Source organism: Parasteatoda tepidariorum, chromosome 2 (assembly GCF_043381705.1).
Source record: "Parasteatoda tepidariorum isolate YZ-2023 chromosome 2, CAS_Ptep_4.0, whole genome shotgun sequence".
Classification (NCBI taxonomy): domain Eukaryota; kingdom Metazoa; phylum Arthropoda; class Arachnida; order Araneae; family Theridiidae; genus Parasteatoda; species Parasteatoda tepidariorum.
In genome coordinates, this window is record NC_092205.1 from 63,953,384 (window position 1) to 63,971,136 (window position 17,753).

Genomic DNA, 17,753 nt, shown 5'->3' on the forward strand with positions numbered 1-17,753 from the left:
AATCAGTTATTTTCCCTTCATGTAATTCTCAGCATTATGATTTTTACGCTGTTGTGAGCAGTACGAAAAAGTAAGCACTTTAATTATTAGTCTAATAAAAGTATACCTTTTCGTATTTTTTAGAAATGTCTCAAGGTACAAGAAGAATTATTTTTTTTTATTTTCTGAGCACATTCTTTAACTCATCCAAAAATAACATAATGCTCAGAATTTAGCGATGTTTCCAGTTTATGAATAATAAGTTTATTAAGAAGGAATTTAACTAAGGACATTTAAAGGCTAGGAAATCAAGTAGTGTTAAGGATGTTATTAATATTTCCTTTTGAGTGGATTATTAAGGCACGGAAAATGCATATAAATAAAAATATTCCTCCACTACATCAAGAACTTCTGAAAGCATCATCATCATCAAGCGTTACACTCCAATAAACAATCCGAGTTGGAGAACTATAAAATAATCTTGTTGTAACTTTCTAGAAAAATGCAATTAAGATCAACTTTCTCACTGGGAGCTAAGTACCACGGCATTTTTCGTCGAATCCATATTCATAATTAGCTGCGCCAACCAAGAAACAACTTGTATCTTGCCTTTGTAGTCATGCATATTTAAATCGGGTTGCCTTCGCGCTTCGCCGGCTGATTATACAGCTGCTTAATGGAGGATAATAAATCTACATAGCTTGAGGCCACTACTTTCAATTAGTTGCGGCTGGAAGTTGCGCGAAAAGCCAAGCGCTGACAAATGACGTCAGCACTTCATCAGTTACGTTCATCGATTATGAATAAAACACTGTTTGGGTACCCCCTTCCCCTGATTCTTGATTTAAGGTCGTCTTGGGCGGCAAACGAAAAATGAAATGTGTTAAAGTCACGTCGAATGTTAAATACTTTAGAATAACGGCAAAGAAATATTTCCAGTTCAGTATGCAGCAGGTTTTCAGAATGTCTGGAAAGTTCGTGCTAGAAAATATGAAAGCAGCATATTTAAATTTTGGTGTGCTTAACTGAATTACATAAGGGTCATTCTGTTTCGTTACCTTTCTTCATTGTTCAAATAACTTTTAAATTTCATGCGTCTAGAACTTCTTAATGTCTTCCTGCGAAAACCTTTTCCAACCTTTCTCGTTATAAGGATTTTTTAATGATCACAAAACTCCTGTCAGTTAGCACAGCACCATCAAATTTACTTTGAAAATACGTATATTTCACCATTTAACTTTACTAAGCATTCATGAAATTACGTAAAACTGAAAGGCTGAATTATGGCAAAAAATGATTATCCAAAAAACGCCAAATTCACGTAAAATTATGCGTAAATAAATTCACTTCTTCTACAATATTTTACCAAACACTTTTTACTGGGTAAGAACATACGTTATTTTTACGTACTCCTCCTAATTTGTTTACGTAAACTTTTACGTAAGCAAATTAATTTTTTTTACATCGATTTTATCAACCACTTTTTGCTAGTTAAGAATGAGTTCGTTATTTTTACATAATACTTACTTCAAAAGTACGTCAAAATTCACATAAGTTGAAACGTCAAATTATACAAAAAGTGGTTTTTCAAAAAAAAAAAAGAAAAAAAAATTAGTAAATAAGTTCGAACCAAAATTTACCAAAATTTTAATAGAAAATTTGCTCCCTCAATTATACGTAAAATACACAGAATCATTTTTTACTAAATCTAAATAGTAAATATTCTTTCGTAAACATTTCGTAAAATTTACGAACGCAATAGTACCGAAATTAAGTTGGTAAAATCCATTTCGTTATTATTACGTAAAATATATACCAAATCTTTTTTTACCAAACATCTCATCAATGGTAATATCCTTTCGCCAATATTACGCAAAATTTACGTACAAAGAGTATTGATTTTACCAATTTCCCATAAATTTACGTTTAATGTACGTATCATACTACAAGGGAACTGTGGTACATGCAAATGGGATAAGACAGTCTAACGTATTTTAAACAAGAAACCATGCACATGAGACCGTGCATTGTACTGATTAAACATGCCAGTTTCGGTTTTTCTAGTCGTTTTCTGAATTTTGCCCTTTGGAATATGTATGCATGTTATTTGTTTTCAATTACACTCATATATTCAGCCTTGTTAGTACACCACCAATCAAAAATCGGCACGAACTTTCTAGATAACTCAAAATATTGCCAAGTTCCTTGCAAATAATCGTTCTAATTTTGAAGTTTCAGGAGGGTAAAGTAAAGTATTATAGACTTTAATGTGAACAAAAACATCCATGAGCAAAGAAGAGAATTTTGATTGGGTAAATAGTTTGCAAATTCATGTAAAAATTAGCTTGTACTGCGAACCTAGGTTCCTCGATGGGATACAAGTTCGCTTAAAATTTTTGAATTTGCAAAATACAAAACGTAGTGAACGCCTTAAGTGTATACTGACATTGACTTATAAAAATAGTGAGAAAAACTTAGTGGAAGAGGGTCCTAGTAAAAGATTCTGGCAGTTTAGTAAAGCTTGAAAATTTAGATTTTAAATGGTCAGCTGTATCGCCGGAATAAAATTTATATTTTTGTTAAAGGGAGTCGGTAGGGCATATACCAATAATGATAAAACTAACCTTTTACGATGAACCTTATCGTAGTATTCTAAACAGTTTTCATCCGCAGTATTCTAAACAGTTTTATTTCCACAGAATATTTACATGTACATGTTTACACTGTGATAACTGTTAATACATATCTCTGTGGCAGAAAATTTTAAAAAACAATTTTTAACTGAGAATTTATGGTTTTTTTAATACGTTTGATCAGAAGTCTTTCATAACTCAAGAAGTATTCCTGTTTACGCTAAAACATCATCGCAACATGAAAATGATATAATCTCAAATATCCCCCAAAAATTTTCAAAGCGATATCAGCAGTAGTTTATTAGAAAAGGTACATCGAAAAAGGTCAGTTTTAACATTACTGACGTATGCTGAGTAAACCATTTCTGTTGAAAAAAATGTGCTGCTGCTAAAATTTTTAAAAATTATGTTCGTAAATTCACTTAAATTTCGCCATGAACCTTCTTCTATTTAGCTCTTTAAATGACTTCAATATTTCGTTAGAACAATATTTAAATGGAACACAATGAATGTATAGATCAAAGTTACTTTAAATAGATCAAATCTACTAAATACTACTATTAATTACTACTTAAATTAAAGCTATTAAATAGATCAATTTTTTTAAAAAAAATAGATCAAAACTCTGAAATAAACACTGATTTCGGTTGTTTCTGAAAACATTAACATTTCAACAAAATAAAACTCCTACGTGATTCATAAAAATCTAAATTTAAGACTTTAAATAGTTTAAAAAAATATTTAGCAAGAGACTGCAATAGAGATTAGAGAGCGACAATCAACCAATCAAATTAAATGCGCCTCTCGATATCACTTTTTGTAACCTTGTCTATCAAATTTCGAAATCTTCAATAGAAAACGTGACTTTTAATGATTTGAGAAGAAGAGATAATTTTCCTGCTGAAAAATATTCTACCTTTAATTCGAAGAAGTTAGCATTCGAAATTTCTAATTTAGAAACTAATTATTAGGACGATTTTTGCCGATTGGTTTTCTTTTTATTTTTAATAATCTTTCATTTTCTCTTAATTGCACAGGGAACCCAATTTAGGAATGAAACAGATAATTTCAAATGTTTTAAATAATTTTTGGTAAAATTATAAAAAAAATCAATACAAATAATAAACACGAGCTAGCCAAGTTATTAAATTAGTAAGTCAGAAAAGCACAATTGCAAAAATACTACTCATGCTCTGTAAATAGGAGTTATTTGGTTTTAAATTCAATTAAATTTTTTTGATATTTAAAACGCAAACTTTTTAAATTTTTTAAAAGTAATTTTCAGAATATTTGAACTGCTTTAGCGATTCCTGTTGAAAATAGGTCTTTTAGGTCTTGTTATTGAAAATAGATTCCATTTTTTTTCCATTTTAAAGTTTTTGCTGCATTTTAAGTTTTATTAAAATTAAGTGATTTTTATTATTTACATTTTATTAAAAATTAATTTGCATATAAATACAAATTTTATTTAGTTTCTTTGTCATTACGTTTTGCATTTTATGAGTAAAATAGGTTAAAATAGTAGTTCATTGTTCTTAGTTGGATTAACAAACACTTTATGTCCGAGTGTAAGAACTAAGTAACTTAAACGAAAATGCATTATAATTTTTATAAAACTAAAATGTTTTTCTAGCAAAACTACCTTTAAATATTCACGGAGTTTCTGAAACATCAAAACTATTTTTCTTCATCCAAAAATCGGAATTAAAAATATTATTTTTCTCTAATTTAAATATTTAATATTTGGCATTTTGGATTTTGGATAAAGTAACGAATTTATTTCTTTAAATGGATTTTTTATTAGTCTATAGATTAAACACAAGTTTTCAAAACATTAAATTTTTTTTTGAACAAATTTTGAATAAATTTTGAAACAAATTTTTGAAGCTGTTTTTGAGACCTTTAAAAAGTTTTTAAAATATGAGTAGTGCTCATATTTAATTTTTTTTATAAACATTGTGGTTAATAAATAAGGGCTAATTTACTGCAGGTTAATCGGTGCACAGATTGAGAATTTAAAAGAATTATTTTTTGAGTGTTTTTTTATAAAGATCAATTTCGGGACTAATTGTTTTATTTGTTGAAGTAGTTTTGTGATGATAGATTCTAACTAAACCGTAGGGATATGCACCGGCTCGCTGCAACTTGACTGCACAAAAGCGCTATAGGGTTATACCTGAACCATTTTGTGATCCCAAATTACATTGCTTATTCCAGAATTATCTATTTCATAGATTTATGACGTAATTTAGGCAAGTTTATAAATATTAGCAAGCTCATTGTGACAATTTTTAAATGATAATTTTGATAAAGTTTTCATTAAGCAGTGAAGACTCCTTCAAAAAAAAAAAAAAGAAAAACAGAAATCAGAAGAGGTTCTACTATGAAAGAGTAATGATATTAAATTTTTCTTAATGTTGTCAATTCTGGCTTTTGCTGGTTTAAACTCTATGTTCAATTCAATTCATTTCAATTCACTCCCTTAATTCAACTCACTTATAAAAGTTGCCGATGTGGTTTTTCATGTTTATATTTTAATGTAATAGCTTAAAGCTACAGAATGTTTTAAAATATTATCAATACTCGAATTCGTTTAAAATTATATAGAGAGTTATAAGATCATCTAGACATCTTTCAATAATTTATAGATACCTATTAATAAACAATTAAATCATTATTAGATGCATATCGTCACTTAGTGAAACTTTTCAACGCTTATGTTTAACATCCATAAGTCTTAATTGGAAATAAAATGTTGGAATTATCATGATATTAGTTGCAACTAAAATTAGATTTCATGTATTAAAATCGAGTTTTTTTTTATTTCTATATTTTTTTTAATGAATTAGAATATGTCACTTTATTTTTATTATCGTGAAGTTCAGAACTCATTGCTAAGTATGTCTCTGTTAATTTTAAATTTAATTATTTAAGCAATATTTTCTTACAGTAAAATATGTACTGAATAAGCAATGTGAGTGAAACTATTTCATAGTTTTAAACCGTCGTTGAAGCAAACTGCTACTTTTCAATTCCTTTTTTTTCTGTGGATGTTAGTGTTATTTAATTTAGTAGTATAGATTTTATTTTATAACCGTCGTTGAACAGCGAACCAATTCTGAGTTAACGACTACCAATGTTCTACTCCGTAGCCTTGTAATTTTGAACCCAAACTGGTAGACCAAAAAATCCCTAGACTTTTGGGAGAGTACCCCGCATTTGCATTATATGGAGAGAAAAAACCACGAAAATCTCTCACTGTTAGCCTGACTGCAAGGGGACTCTAACCCATGATCCGTCTACTACTGGGTATATTTTACGTCAGCACTGAGGTTGGTGCGAGCCAGGTTATTAGTATGGATTTCTCGAAAACGATCCACGACAAAAGTCTGCCATTAAAAATAGTTTGTATGCTTTGTGATTGGTGTTAGAGTAGTTATAAGTTAATGCCAACGAAAAATTTGAAATGTAACTCGGTTTGAGTACAGTGTGAGAGAAATATACATTAGACTATTGTTTATTTATTTACTATTATTATAGACTATTGTTTATTTATTTACTATTATTATAGACTATTGTTTTTTATTTATTGATTATTGTTACTACCATATCTTTAATCGATGCCCTTTTGGTCTTCCGGATACAAGGAGAGAGCTCTTAACATGATTTGTTTCCAGATTTCAAATGGGTCCATTTTCTCAAAATGTTACAAATTACCACCTCGAATTTTTCAAATTCTTGTCATTTCATTTCAATACGAACCCTCTAACTAATTGATATATTCTTTTCATTTCAATGCAAACTCCCTATCTGATTGTTATAGCTCTAACTCCTTTTCCTTTTAGTGCGAACCCTAAATCAACAAAATGATCTAAACAACAAATATAAAACATTATAAAACTATATAAGAGTTTTTCATGACTTCAGATTAATATTCTTGAAATATCAGAATTGAATCATCTGAATTAGTACCTTAAGCTATATTTCGGTGCATTTCACTTCATTTTGCTTTATATACAAACGTCAGTTTTACAAAGTACGAAAATGCCCCCGTTCGCAAATCAAACAGAAACTTAACGAAGCGTTCTATTTCAAATCACACTTTCACAACTTCTGTTGAAGACAAAGCATTTCCAAGCCACACAATGCTGAAGCCTGTTCATCTTCAATTCGTAGACAAAATCCTTTTCAGAACTTTTCATGGAATGTATTCACGCAACTGGAAATAATGCAGCTTTCGCAATGCGTCTTCTCACTTCGCCCGTTTGAAAGGATGCTGGGGACGCAGGAGTGCGCATCACAAATCCAATTTCGTAATGAGGTGGAATAGATGCTGCAACAGGATGCAGGAGAGGCAAACTCTACTCCTAGTCTTGAAAAGGAGGGACGGTAAATAGTAGTCCTGATGAATGATGTGGGAATAGGAGGTGGGGTATTCAGTAGATGCAAATTAGGAGTTCTCAGAATAAGGTGTCATCTTGCTGCGAGTTGTAAATATTATCGATGGTTTTGTGGTAGTCAGTACTTAGAATTCGTATGTTTGACTAAATTAATGCCAACTTCGAAATTTTAATTTTATGAAATTATGTAATTTTTTTCTTTCAACGTCGTAACAAATTACTTGAAATTCGAGTTTTATTTGCATGCAATTGAGTTTTATGAGTTTCATTAACCTACAATTTTTAAATTATTAAATCTTTGATTTTGTAACTTATCTACATTTTACGAAACTTTTTCTTTCTTTCTTACACGATTTCTAAGAAATTGAAATACAGAACATGAACTTATTTTTTGTCTAGGCCTCCAAGTAAGATAGTTTTAAAATTTTGTAATGAATAAAGAAATAATAGATAAATAAAGCAAATAAAGAAATAAAATAAAATAAAAATATATAAATAAATAAAATAAGAATATAAATAAAATAAAAATATAAATAAAATGAAAATATAAATAAAATGAATATAAATAAAATAAGATTATAAATAAAATAAAAATATAAAAAAATAAAACAGTAAATAAAATGAAAATATAAATAAAATAAAAATATAAATAAAATAAAAAAAATTGATTAAGCATCAAAATTTCAATTTTGCAATGAGGTGGTATAGATGATGCAGCAGAATGTAGGAGAGGCAAACTCTACTCCTAGTCTTGAAAATGCGGGACGGTAAATAGTAGTCCTGATGAATGATGTGGGAATAGGAGGTGGGGGATTCAGTAGATGCAAATTAGGAGTTCTCAGAATAAGGTGTCATCTTGCTGCGAGTTGTAAATATTATCGATGGTTTTGTGGTAGTCAGTACTTAGAATTCGTATGTTTGACTAAATTAATGCCAACTTCGAAATTTTAATTCTATGAAATTATGTAATTTTTTTCTTTCAACGTCGTAACAAATTACTTGAAATTCGAGTTTTATTTGCATGCAATTGAGTTTTATGAGTTTCATTAACCTACAATTTTTAAATTATTAAATCTTTGATTTTGTAACTTATCTACATTTTACGAAACTTTTTCTTTCTTTCTTACACGATTTCTAAGAAATTGAAATACAGAACATGAACTTATTTTTTGTCTAGGCCTCCAAGTAAGATAGTTTTAAAATTTTGTAATGAATAAAGAAATAATAGATAAATAAAGCAAATAAAGAAATAAAATAAAATAAAAATATATAAATAAATAAAATAAGAATATAAATAAAAGGAAAATATAAGTAAAATAAAACTATAAATAAAATGAAAATATAAATAAAATAAAAATAAATAAAATAAGAATATAAATAAAATAAAAATATAAATAAAATGAAAATATAAATAAAATGAATATAAATAAAATAAGATTATAAATAAAATAAAAATATAAAAAAATAAAACAGTAAATAAAATGAAAATATAAATAAAATAAAAATATAAATAAAATAAAAAAAATTGATTAAGCATCAAAATTTCAATTTTGCAATGAGGTGGTATAGATGATGCAGCAGGATGTAGGAGAGGCAAACTCTACTCCTAGTCTTGAAAATGCGGGACGGTAAATAGTAGTCCTGATGAATGATGTGGGAATAGGAGGTGGGGGATTCAGTAGATGCAAATTAGGAGTTCTCAGAATAAGGTGTCATCTTGCTGCGAGTTGTAAATATTATCGATGGTTTTGTGGTAGTCAGTACTTAGAATTCGTATGTTTGACTAAATTAATGCCAACTTCGAAATTTTAATTCTATGAAATTATGTAATTTTTTTCTTTCAACGTCGTAACAAATTACTTGAAATTCGAGTTTTATTTGCATGCAATTGAGTTTTATGAGTTTTATTAACCTACAATTTTTAAATTATTAAATCTTTGATTTTGTAACTTATAAGTAACTTTCACGTTTTACATAACTTTTACTTTCTTTCTTGCATGATTTCCAAGAAATTTTACAGTACTTGAATAAATTTTTTTTCTAGGCCTCCAATTAAGATAGTTTTAAAATTTCGTAATAAATGAATAAATAATAAATAAATAAAGCAAATAAACAAATAAAATAAATAAATTAATGAAAATAAATGAATAAATAAAATAAAAATAAATAAAATAAGAATGTAAATAAAATAAAAATATAAACAAAATAAAACAATAAATAAAATGAAAATATAAATAAAATAAAAATATAAATAAAATAAAAATATAAATAAAATAAAAATATAAATAAAATAAAAAAAATCGATTAAGCATCGAAATTTCAATTTCGCAATGAGGAGGTATAGATCCTGCAGCAGGATGTAGGAGAGGTAAACTCTATTCCTAATCTTAAAAAAGCGGGACAATAAATAGTAGTCCTGATGAATGATGAGGGTGTAGGAGGTGGCAGGATACCATGTTCTAAAGTTGTGTGTTTTTGTACGTTATTTAAAAATTATATATTCATTAAATATTTTTAGTACAATCTGAAAGTTAAAAAAAAAGTGAAATCTAATCATTTTAGTAAAATATGAGTTTTGAGTAGCATGTAAATATTTTTTGCATGGTAACGGGATACTTGCAAGTGAGGTAGTGTGGGTATCTTGATCCTGATTGGTTGTTGAAACGTAGCATTTGTTTACGTTAGCAACTGTTCTTTCCATTCTATTTCAAGTAAGCCAAACTTGTCAAGTACGAATTCTTTTAAGTAACACAGCCTACTTTTTTTCATAAAGATTTCAATTATACCACTATACATTTACACAAATACTTAACACAAAGTCAGGCATGAAGCCATGTAGAACATAAACAAACTTATTATACATCGAAGTTGCCAGGTACACAAAACAAAAATATATCAGTGTTACAATTAAATACAAAAACAAGTAATAAATAAAGTAAGTAAAAGAAGTAGACTAGAAAGAATTATCTTTCAACAAAGTCGTTATGTTGTATGGCTCTGTATTTAACTAACTTAATATTTAATTAAAATTTTAAGTTATGTAGAGAAACTTAGCTCAAATTTAATACTCCATATTGATGATAAAGATTAGTTGGTGCTGACGTCATAAGTCACATGAGTTGATATTGGTTGTCTTCTTCTTCTTGGAGTGCAAGCACCCAATTAATGTATTTATGTAATTGCATGACACAAAATAAATTAACTTTGCATGTTATGAAATAATGTTCAAATTTATTCATGAAAACATTTCTCTTTCAGGCTTCCACTGCCAACAACAATATATTCGTGCTCGTCCAAACGACACAGAGATAGCAACAAGCCAAAATGTCGAGTTTCAGTGCCACGTTGCCAACAAAGATGGACCTGTACAGTGGAACAAAGAAGGGATAGTTTTAAGTATGGAATCTCCGTTTTAATAATAAATATTAATTATTATATACTCAACTTTTCATGAAAGTTAAGAACTTTTTACATATTCTTGCTAACGATCATTTGTAATTAAAGAGTAAAAATACTCCGATTGATGATAAAAATTTATAAATTAAGTATTCATGGTGGAGATAATATTCGAAAATAAACATTTCATCCTCAATTTATTCATTTTGGATAAACATATATATATATATATANTATATATATATATATATATAAGGAAAACTGAGTTTCATAAATAGCTTGTAGCGAATAGCCTGCTGTATTGAAGACTTCTAAAAATGTTACTTCTGAATTCATTAAAGTACCGCTTTAAAACTTCTTCCCATAGTTTTACAAGTGACATCAACATTTCATCAGGACAAATATTTAAACAGATTGAAATCAAATACGAAATTAATTAAGAAAACTAATTAATTAATTAAGAAAATTGATATTCTTAACTAATAATGCTGATTCACTGTGCCATAACTAGAACTACCAATAAATTTAAAGATATTGTTGAATCTATTTTTTTTCATATGGTCAGACGTTTGTACAGAACTTAATAATTTCTTTTGCGGGAAGTTTACTATGTAAGGCTAATGAGAAGATGTGCTTCGTTAATAGCTTCCTGCTGCAGATAAACTTCTGAAGATGATGTTTCTAAATTCATTAAAATACCACTTTGAACATTCTTTACCTAAGCTTTTCAAATGACGTCAACATTTCATCAAACCAAATATTTAAATTGATCAGAATCAGATAAAATGAATGAAACTGATCAAAACTTCCTTAAATAAATCACGGATTTCGGTTTACTCTGAAAACATCGACATTTGATCATATAAATGTCATGAATTAGTAATTTAAAATAAAATGTTAGGAAACTAAAAACCTAATCTTAAATTAAAAAATATTTATCAAGACACCGTAATATAAATTAAAGAACATCAATCAATCAATCGAATTAAAACTATCTCTCTATGTCACTTCACGCAACTGTGTTCATCAAATTTCTTAATCTTGATCTTAATCTAACGTGACCTTTAAAAATTTTAAAAGAAGCGAAGACTTGGTATTTCTTATTAAGAAACTAATAATTAAGATAGTTCTATGCTACATTACTTTCTTTTTCTGCTTTTTTAATATTCTTTCACTTAATTGCACAAGGAATAAAGCATATATGAAATATTAAATGTTTCTAAATAATAACCGAATAATGTTGAAAATAAAGCATTACTTACTTGGAATTGGCAATGAATTTAAAGATATCGTTTAATCTAATTTATTTACATGGACAGCTGTGTCAAACTTATTTTAAACTTTTATTATGAAAATAAAAAAGAGCACCTTGTCTCATAGATGATTAGATTATTTAATTGCTGATATTCTAACAAAATAGTGATATTCTTAAATAATGAATATTCTTAAAATAGGAATAATGAATATTTCTTAAATAGTTTTTTCTTAAATAGTATGAAAGTTTCAAAAAATGTGTCTGTGAAGAAAAATCTGTTAAAATTTTTTTATTATTACATCTCTGGTAAACAAAAATATTTTAATATCCTTCCTAGTGTTAGGAAATAACTATATTTGTTATTATTTAGACAGTTAACTGCAACCCATATATATCAACTACCACGAAAAAAAGATTTATGTTGAATATTTAATGTAACAAATTTTATGTCTTATAATAATATTTTTTATTTAATTAATTTCATTAACAATGAATTTGATTAACAGTGATTTATTTGATGATTATGGCTACAAATATAACGGAAATCATGAAAGAGAAATTTTAAACAGCCGGCGAAATTTGACAAATTAAGCTTTTCTTATTTGATAAGTTGCTTATAATCCCATATGGTAGATAATGATTAAGAAACTTTTAAAGAATATTTTTTTTTATTTTACCTATTTGGTTAAGTGTTAAAATTTTAGATAATAATTCTATGATAATAAAATACAATATGATTTGTCGACTTCAAAAGAATTTTTTGACATAAGTAATTATCATTTTATCTCTTGCCTATTTCTCTCCAAAAAGAAACTTGTTTATAAAAGCTTATTAATTCTGCATAACTGAGTAATGCTTGGGTTAGAAATATTTATTCTTATATTACTGTCCATAATTTAAAACTATGAAGTTTGTAAATAACAAAAAAAAAATTCGTTACTGGAAGGGCTGAGCTTACATAGGTCCAGTGTGTCTGATTTTTCTATATGAATTAATGACAATCGATTAGGAAAAATTATATTATAATACATCAGTTTCCTTTTTTGCATGAGAGTGGAATATTCTAAATCGGAACTCTAACTTAAAAAAACAGCTACATGCTGCAGCTGTATTACAATATTACCAGACGTGCTTGATATTGACTTAGAAACTGAAGTAAATAGACGTTTTAAATTGTTAAATCCAATTTATGTTTTAGAATAAAAAACGAAAATTTTATAAGTTAAGACAACACAGTATGCAAAGTAATTGAATTTAAAAATATTTTTTGAACTATGGTTTTCATATTCAGAGATTTCTTCAGCAAAGTTTCAGTTTTTTTTTACCATACAAAACAGTTTTCATTGTAAAGTTCATATCTAACAATAATCATAATAACAAAATAAGAAATGGAATTTTGCTATGATTTAGAAAAAAATCATCTAATCGTAACTGAAAAATAGGGGTTTAGGTTTAAAAAATGTTTATTTGATTTAAAAAAAAAAGGTTTTTTACTTCAAAAAACTTTGTTTCATTTATTTATATCCACTAAAGGCCCATAAATAATAGCCGTAGAGGATAAAAAAGAATGTTATTATCATGATTGTTTATCTTCAATGAAATTGCGTATTAAAAAATAATATTTTAATGTTGATTTCCCAAATAAAGTTTTAAGCCATGATAGTAGCGCCCTCTAGCGCAACTTTCGCATATAGCCAAGTCACATCAGCTTATAGGGTACGATGTGTGAATTTCAATGAATAAGTACTGTGAGGAAAAATTATATTTCATTTCGAAGCCTGTTTAAAAAAAAACAGTTTTTATGAAACAGGCTTCTTTTAATTTGAAGCTCTATTTAAATAGAAGAATATAAAGTAATTAATCAATAATAAAATAATTTGTTAAACTATAAGAGGATAAAATGATTTTAGCGGAATGAATCTTAAATCTTGAATTTTAATTTTGCTATTCAAGAAGATTAATTCAAATCTATTTTCTATCATGCATTAAATGCTATTTTAACTTTAATTCTACAAACTTGAATTTGTACAGGGTATCCAAAAGGAGAAATTACAAATTTTTTTTATTTGCATTTTATTTTACCTACATTTTAGTAAGTTTTATACAAAAAATTGTAGTTGTCTACTGTGAGTCAAACGCAGAAGATGATTTCAAATTATTAAATTTTAAATTAATTATTAATTATTAAATTTTAAATTAATTTGAACTTAAAAGAAGAAGAATAAAGTCAAACAGTAACGGATAACTGTTATTTCCTTGTATGAAAAAAAGGCTGTTGGTGATTTTTAAGATTTAATCTTGACATGATTATGACATCAAAAGGTAATTAATCTATCGAAAATTAAGATATTATGAGACTAACAGCACTTCAGACTGTACTAGATTCTCACCAGGGCGAGAATTCGCAGACAGGGAGAGAATTCACCGAAAGTCTAGTCGAAAGAAGACTCTTTTAGTTAAATAGAAGGGCATGTAAAAAAAATAATACGTCACACAATAAAAGAAGACCTTTGGCTAAGAAGTTATTGAAGAACAACTGGTCGTTTTCTTACGAATGAATTAAAGAGCCAGGGGCTCATTGAGTTAAAAGCACTGAAGCGGTGGCAAGCTCATCTGTGAGACTAACAGCTTTGCAGACTGTTGTAGATTCTCACCAAAGCAGTCAGGGAGAGAATTTATCGAAAATCTAATCGAAAGAGGAATCTTTTAGCTAAACAGAAGAATGTGTCAAAAAGAATAGTACATCACTGCATAAAACCTTATCTTGGAACAACTTGTCGTTTTCTTACAAATGAATTTCCCGGGAATGCGTATATTTCCCGGTAAAAATTGATATTTATCAAAATTTTGAGATAAATTTAAGGTAATTTTTGATAAATTGAAGATAAAGTCTAGTGTCATGTTATCTTTTTTTGTGGGGCATACTTGCGTATTCCCACGAAATACCGAACCTAATTAATTTCTCGATTGATAAAAAGTTAAAAGTATATAAAGAATTGCATATTAACATTTGTAACTAAATATACATGGAACTAATTCGTGCCGAACATATTTAATTTTTAATCATCTGTACATCCGATGTCAAATCACTGAACTGCACTGGTAGGATAAAAAACATGGTTAGGGCCGACAAAACATTCCCTTTGCCCACTGAATCTGGAGTATTGATGTGAAAGCATTACAAGGCAGCTTAACTTCTTGCAGCTGGTTATATATTCAGGTTAGAGGACTAACGACATTGTCATGGCCGGCTGAAATCGTGCTCGATTTTCAACGTTGGCATTAAAATATTTTTACCATTCTCTTGACACATATGAGATATCCACTCTTCACTACTCTTCAGTTAGAAATGTTTTCGATGATGAAAATGTTATTAATATCAACACATATTGTTTAAAAAAAGCTATTTCTTATATCTTTGTGAAGTAGATTTATAATGTAAGAAGCAACATATGAAGTGCAAACAGTTTAGAACAAGCATTATTTTCTACTTTATAGGTTGTTGAGTATGTTAGTTAAAATACACATTAAATACAAGGTGTTCCGTGTACACCATTTAGAATAAATATATTTTGAAAAGTAACTTTTGAATAGTGAAAATATGGTACGAAAATGTACACAATACTTGTTTCAAATTAAAAAAAATTATACTTTAAAAAATTCTATGAAAATCTGATGAATCATTAATTAAATACTAGAAAATAATTAACCTTTTTTATTGCCGTAGTAAACTGCGAGAAAGTGAAATTTTTTGATGTTTTTGATCTAGCCCTACTCAATAATGACTCCTCTGATTTTGAAAAACTTTTTCGTTTTTTTCTCTTTTAAATATTAATATGTGCACGTAAATTTGCATATTTTTTTTCATTTCATGTTCTGTCTAGGTTTCTAAAGATATATAAAGAGAGGAATGTAGGCACAGGGTAACTATATACAGTATTAATACTTCTGTTCTCTAAATTTCTCTGCATTTTCTCTGTATTTATTACTCAAAATTTCTTTGAATTGGAAAACCGCATCAGTTTCATATGCGGTTGAATGGCAAATATTTTGTTGCAAATTCAAAAACAAGGTTTTAATGGGGAAAATGACAATTGTCAATTTGCTTTTTTTTTAAAATTTACTTCTTTTAAGACTATTTTTATTCGACGCATTTAATAATATTATGCCGGTGTAATAGCCACCCATATTTTTGAAAGTTTTATGAGTGCCTATACTATATATAGATATAATCTATTTTTCTTCTTCAGATTTTTCGCTCAGATAGGAAACATTAAGTCAACAGGGCTTTCTTAATTCAGTGGTTTATATACATACTTTTGTGCTACGCATGATAAATGCAGAGTTTTGCTTTAATTTTTTAATAATTGCCATGATTCTGTATGCATTCCACGACGCCTGTATACCCGTATATCACATATATCCGTAAACCACGACTTTATTCACATACTATGGTATAATGCATAGATTAGCTAAAAAAAAAGTAATATTTTTCTAAGAAATAAAAAATTTAAATTTTGAAATTATTAGGTATTAGCAGCTCAGTATTTTATGCTGAAAATATTTGGCGATTTTGTTTTGGTCGATTCTTAGCGGTGGCTTAATGATCATCATACTTTAGCTCTGTGAGAATCAGTTTCATTGGGAAATAAAGATGGCTTTTTGTTTACTGCTGTTCGGATTGTTATAATTATGAAGTTGGTCATGAAATTGTATGGTTTGTCTACGATAAGAACTTCCCCCTCCACAAAGTGTGAGGCCGTGTGCTGCTATGAAAACAATAAAAGCGCATTTCAGGGAAGGTAGCTTCTCTTCACTTAGACTGACACAGTAAATCGAAGAAAAAGATTCCCTTTCTCTCGTCTACCCGAGCCCAAAATTCTCCTAAACAGTTTCACTACACCCCATCTTGAAATAGTTAAACCTTGTTACCATAGTCACCGCCACGGGTTCAGACGAATGGCTAGGGGAGTTTTTACTTTAGACAAACTATAGAGCCATAACCTTCATGACACCCCCCCTGGATCACAATGAACTGTTTTGGATTTGTTTTGCATTCTTTATATGATTATATAGAAAAGACTTGATCATATCGATATAAAAATCTTGGGGAAAAATAATCTATTTTTTGATTAGAAATTTTTATTGATTATAACAGCAATATTGTTAAAAAAATAAGAGCATTTGTGCTACACTCTGAATTACTGTTTAATCCGCGGATGAAAATAATTTTCATACTTGGTCTCTTATTATAAAATTTTAAAGAAAATACGTTATAGTTTTACAAATTTAGTATTCTAATCCCAAGACCTTCAAAGTTTTCACTGTCTCCTCCATTAAGGCCTAAAGATGAAGGCTTAATCAGTAAATTCTTTATTTAAGATGAAAAGCTTTTATCTCGTGATCCCTTCCCCCGATAGTTTAGAAATATAAGAAAAACTACGCCTTTTTCACGGTTTTGGAAATATTTTAAGCATTTCCTACAATGCCATGCAATTGAAAAAACAACTTAAAATTTCCCGAAAGTTCTCGAGAAGGCTACTATTTTCTTTCTCTTGTTAATAAAATCAACGCTAAAGTTGTTGTTGTTGTCGTAGTTCATTTACGTCGCACTAGAGCTGCACAAAGGGCTATTAGTGACAGACTGGGAAACATCCCTGAGGATGATCCTAACCATGACATGCCATCACAATTTTGATCTTCTGCAGAGGGGATGGCACTCCCGCTTCGGAAGCCCGACGACTTGTACGCGAAGTCGAGCACTTTACGGTAGAACAGTTTAACGAGGACCAATACCGCACACCCTCGGTCCCTACGCAGACTGATCCAAGTGGTCACCCTCCCGCACACTGACAGCAGTCAGTGATGCTTGACTTCGGTGATCTGCTGGGAACCGTGTCTTAATGATCAGTCCACTACGGGACACAATCAGCGCTAAGAAAAAAAAATCAGATAATTGATAAAAGAAAATGATCTTGAAAAAAAATTGGAATGTGTAGTTCATCATGTAAAAATACCAAATATATAAAAATTGTCAATCTTGATTTTTTTCCTTTTCTTACGTTGATTTTTCGATTGCACGGAAATAAG

General features: G+C 28.6%; 1 protein-coding gene across 2 annotated transcripts in view; it reads left to right on the plus strand.

Annotated features, from left to right (window-relative positions):
- Window positions 1-17,753, plus strand: part of LOC107454481 (nephrin) — a 137,280-nt gene that overhangs the window by 16,751 nt on the left and 102,776 nt on the right. For both annotated transcript variants that reach the window (XM_071177675.1, XM_071177676.1), the window contains exon 2: window positions 10,271-10,408. In XM_071177675.1, coding sequence (XP_071033776.1) covers window positions 10,271-10,408 — 138 coding nt within the window. The remainder of the gene's footprint in view (window positions 1-10,270; window positions 10,409-17,753) is intronic.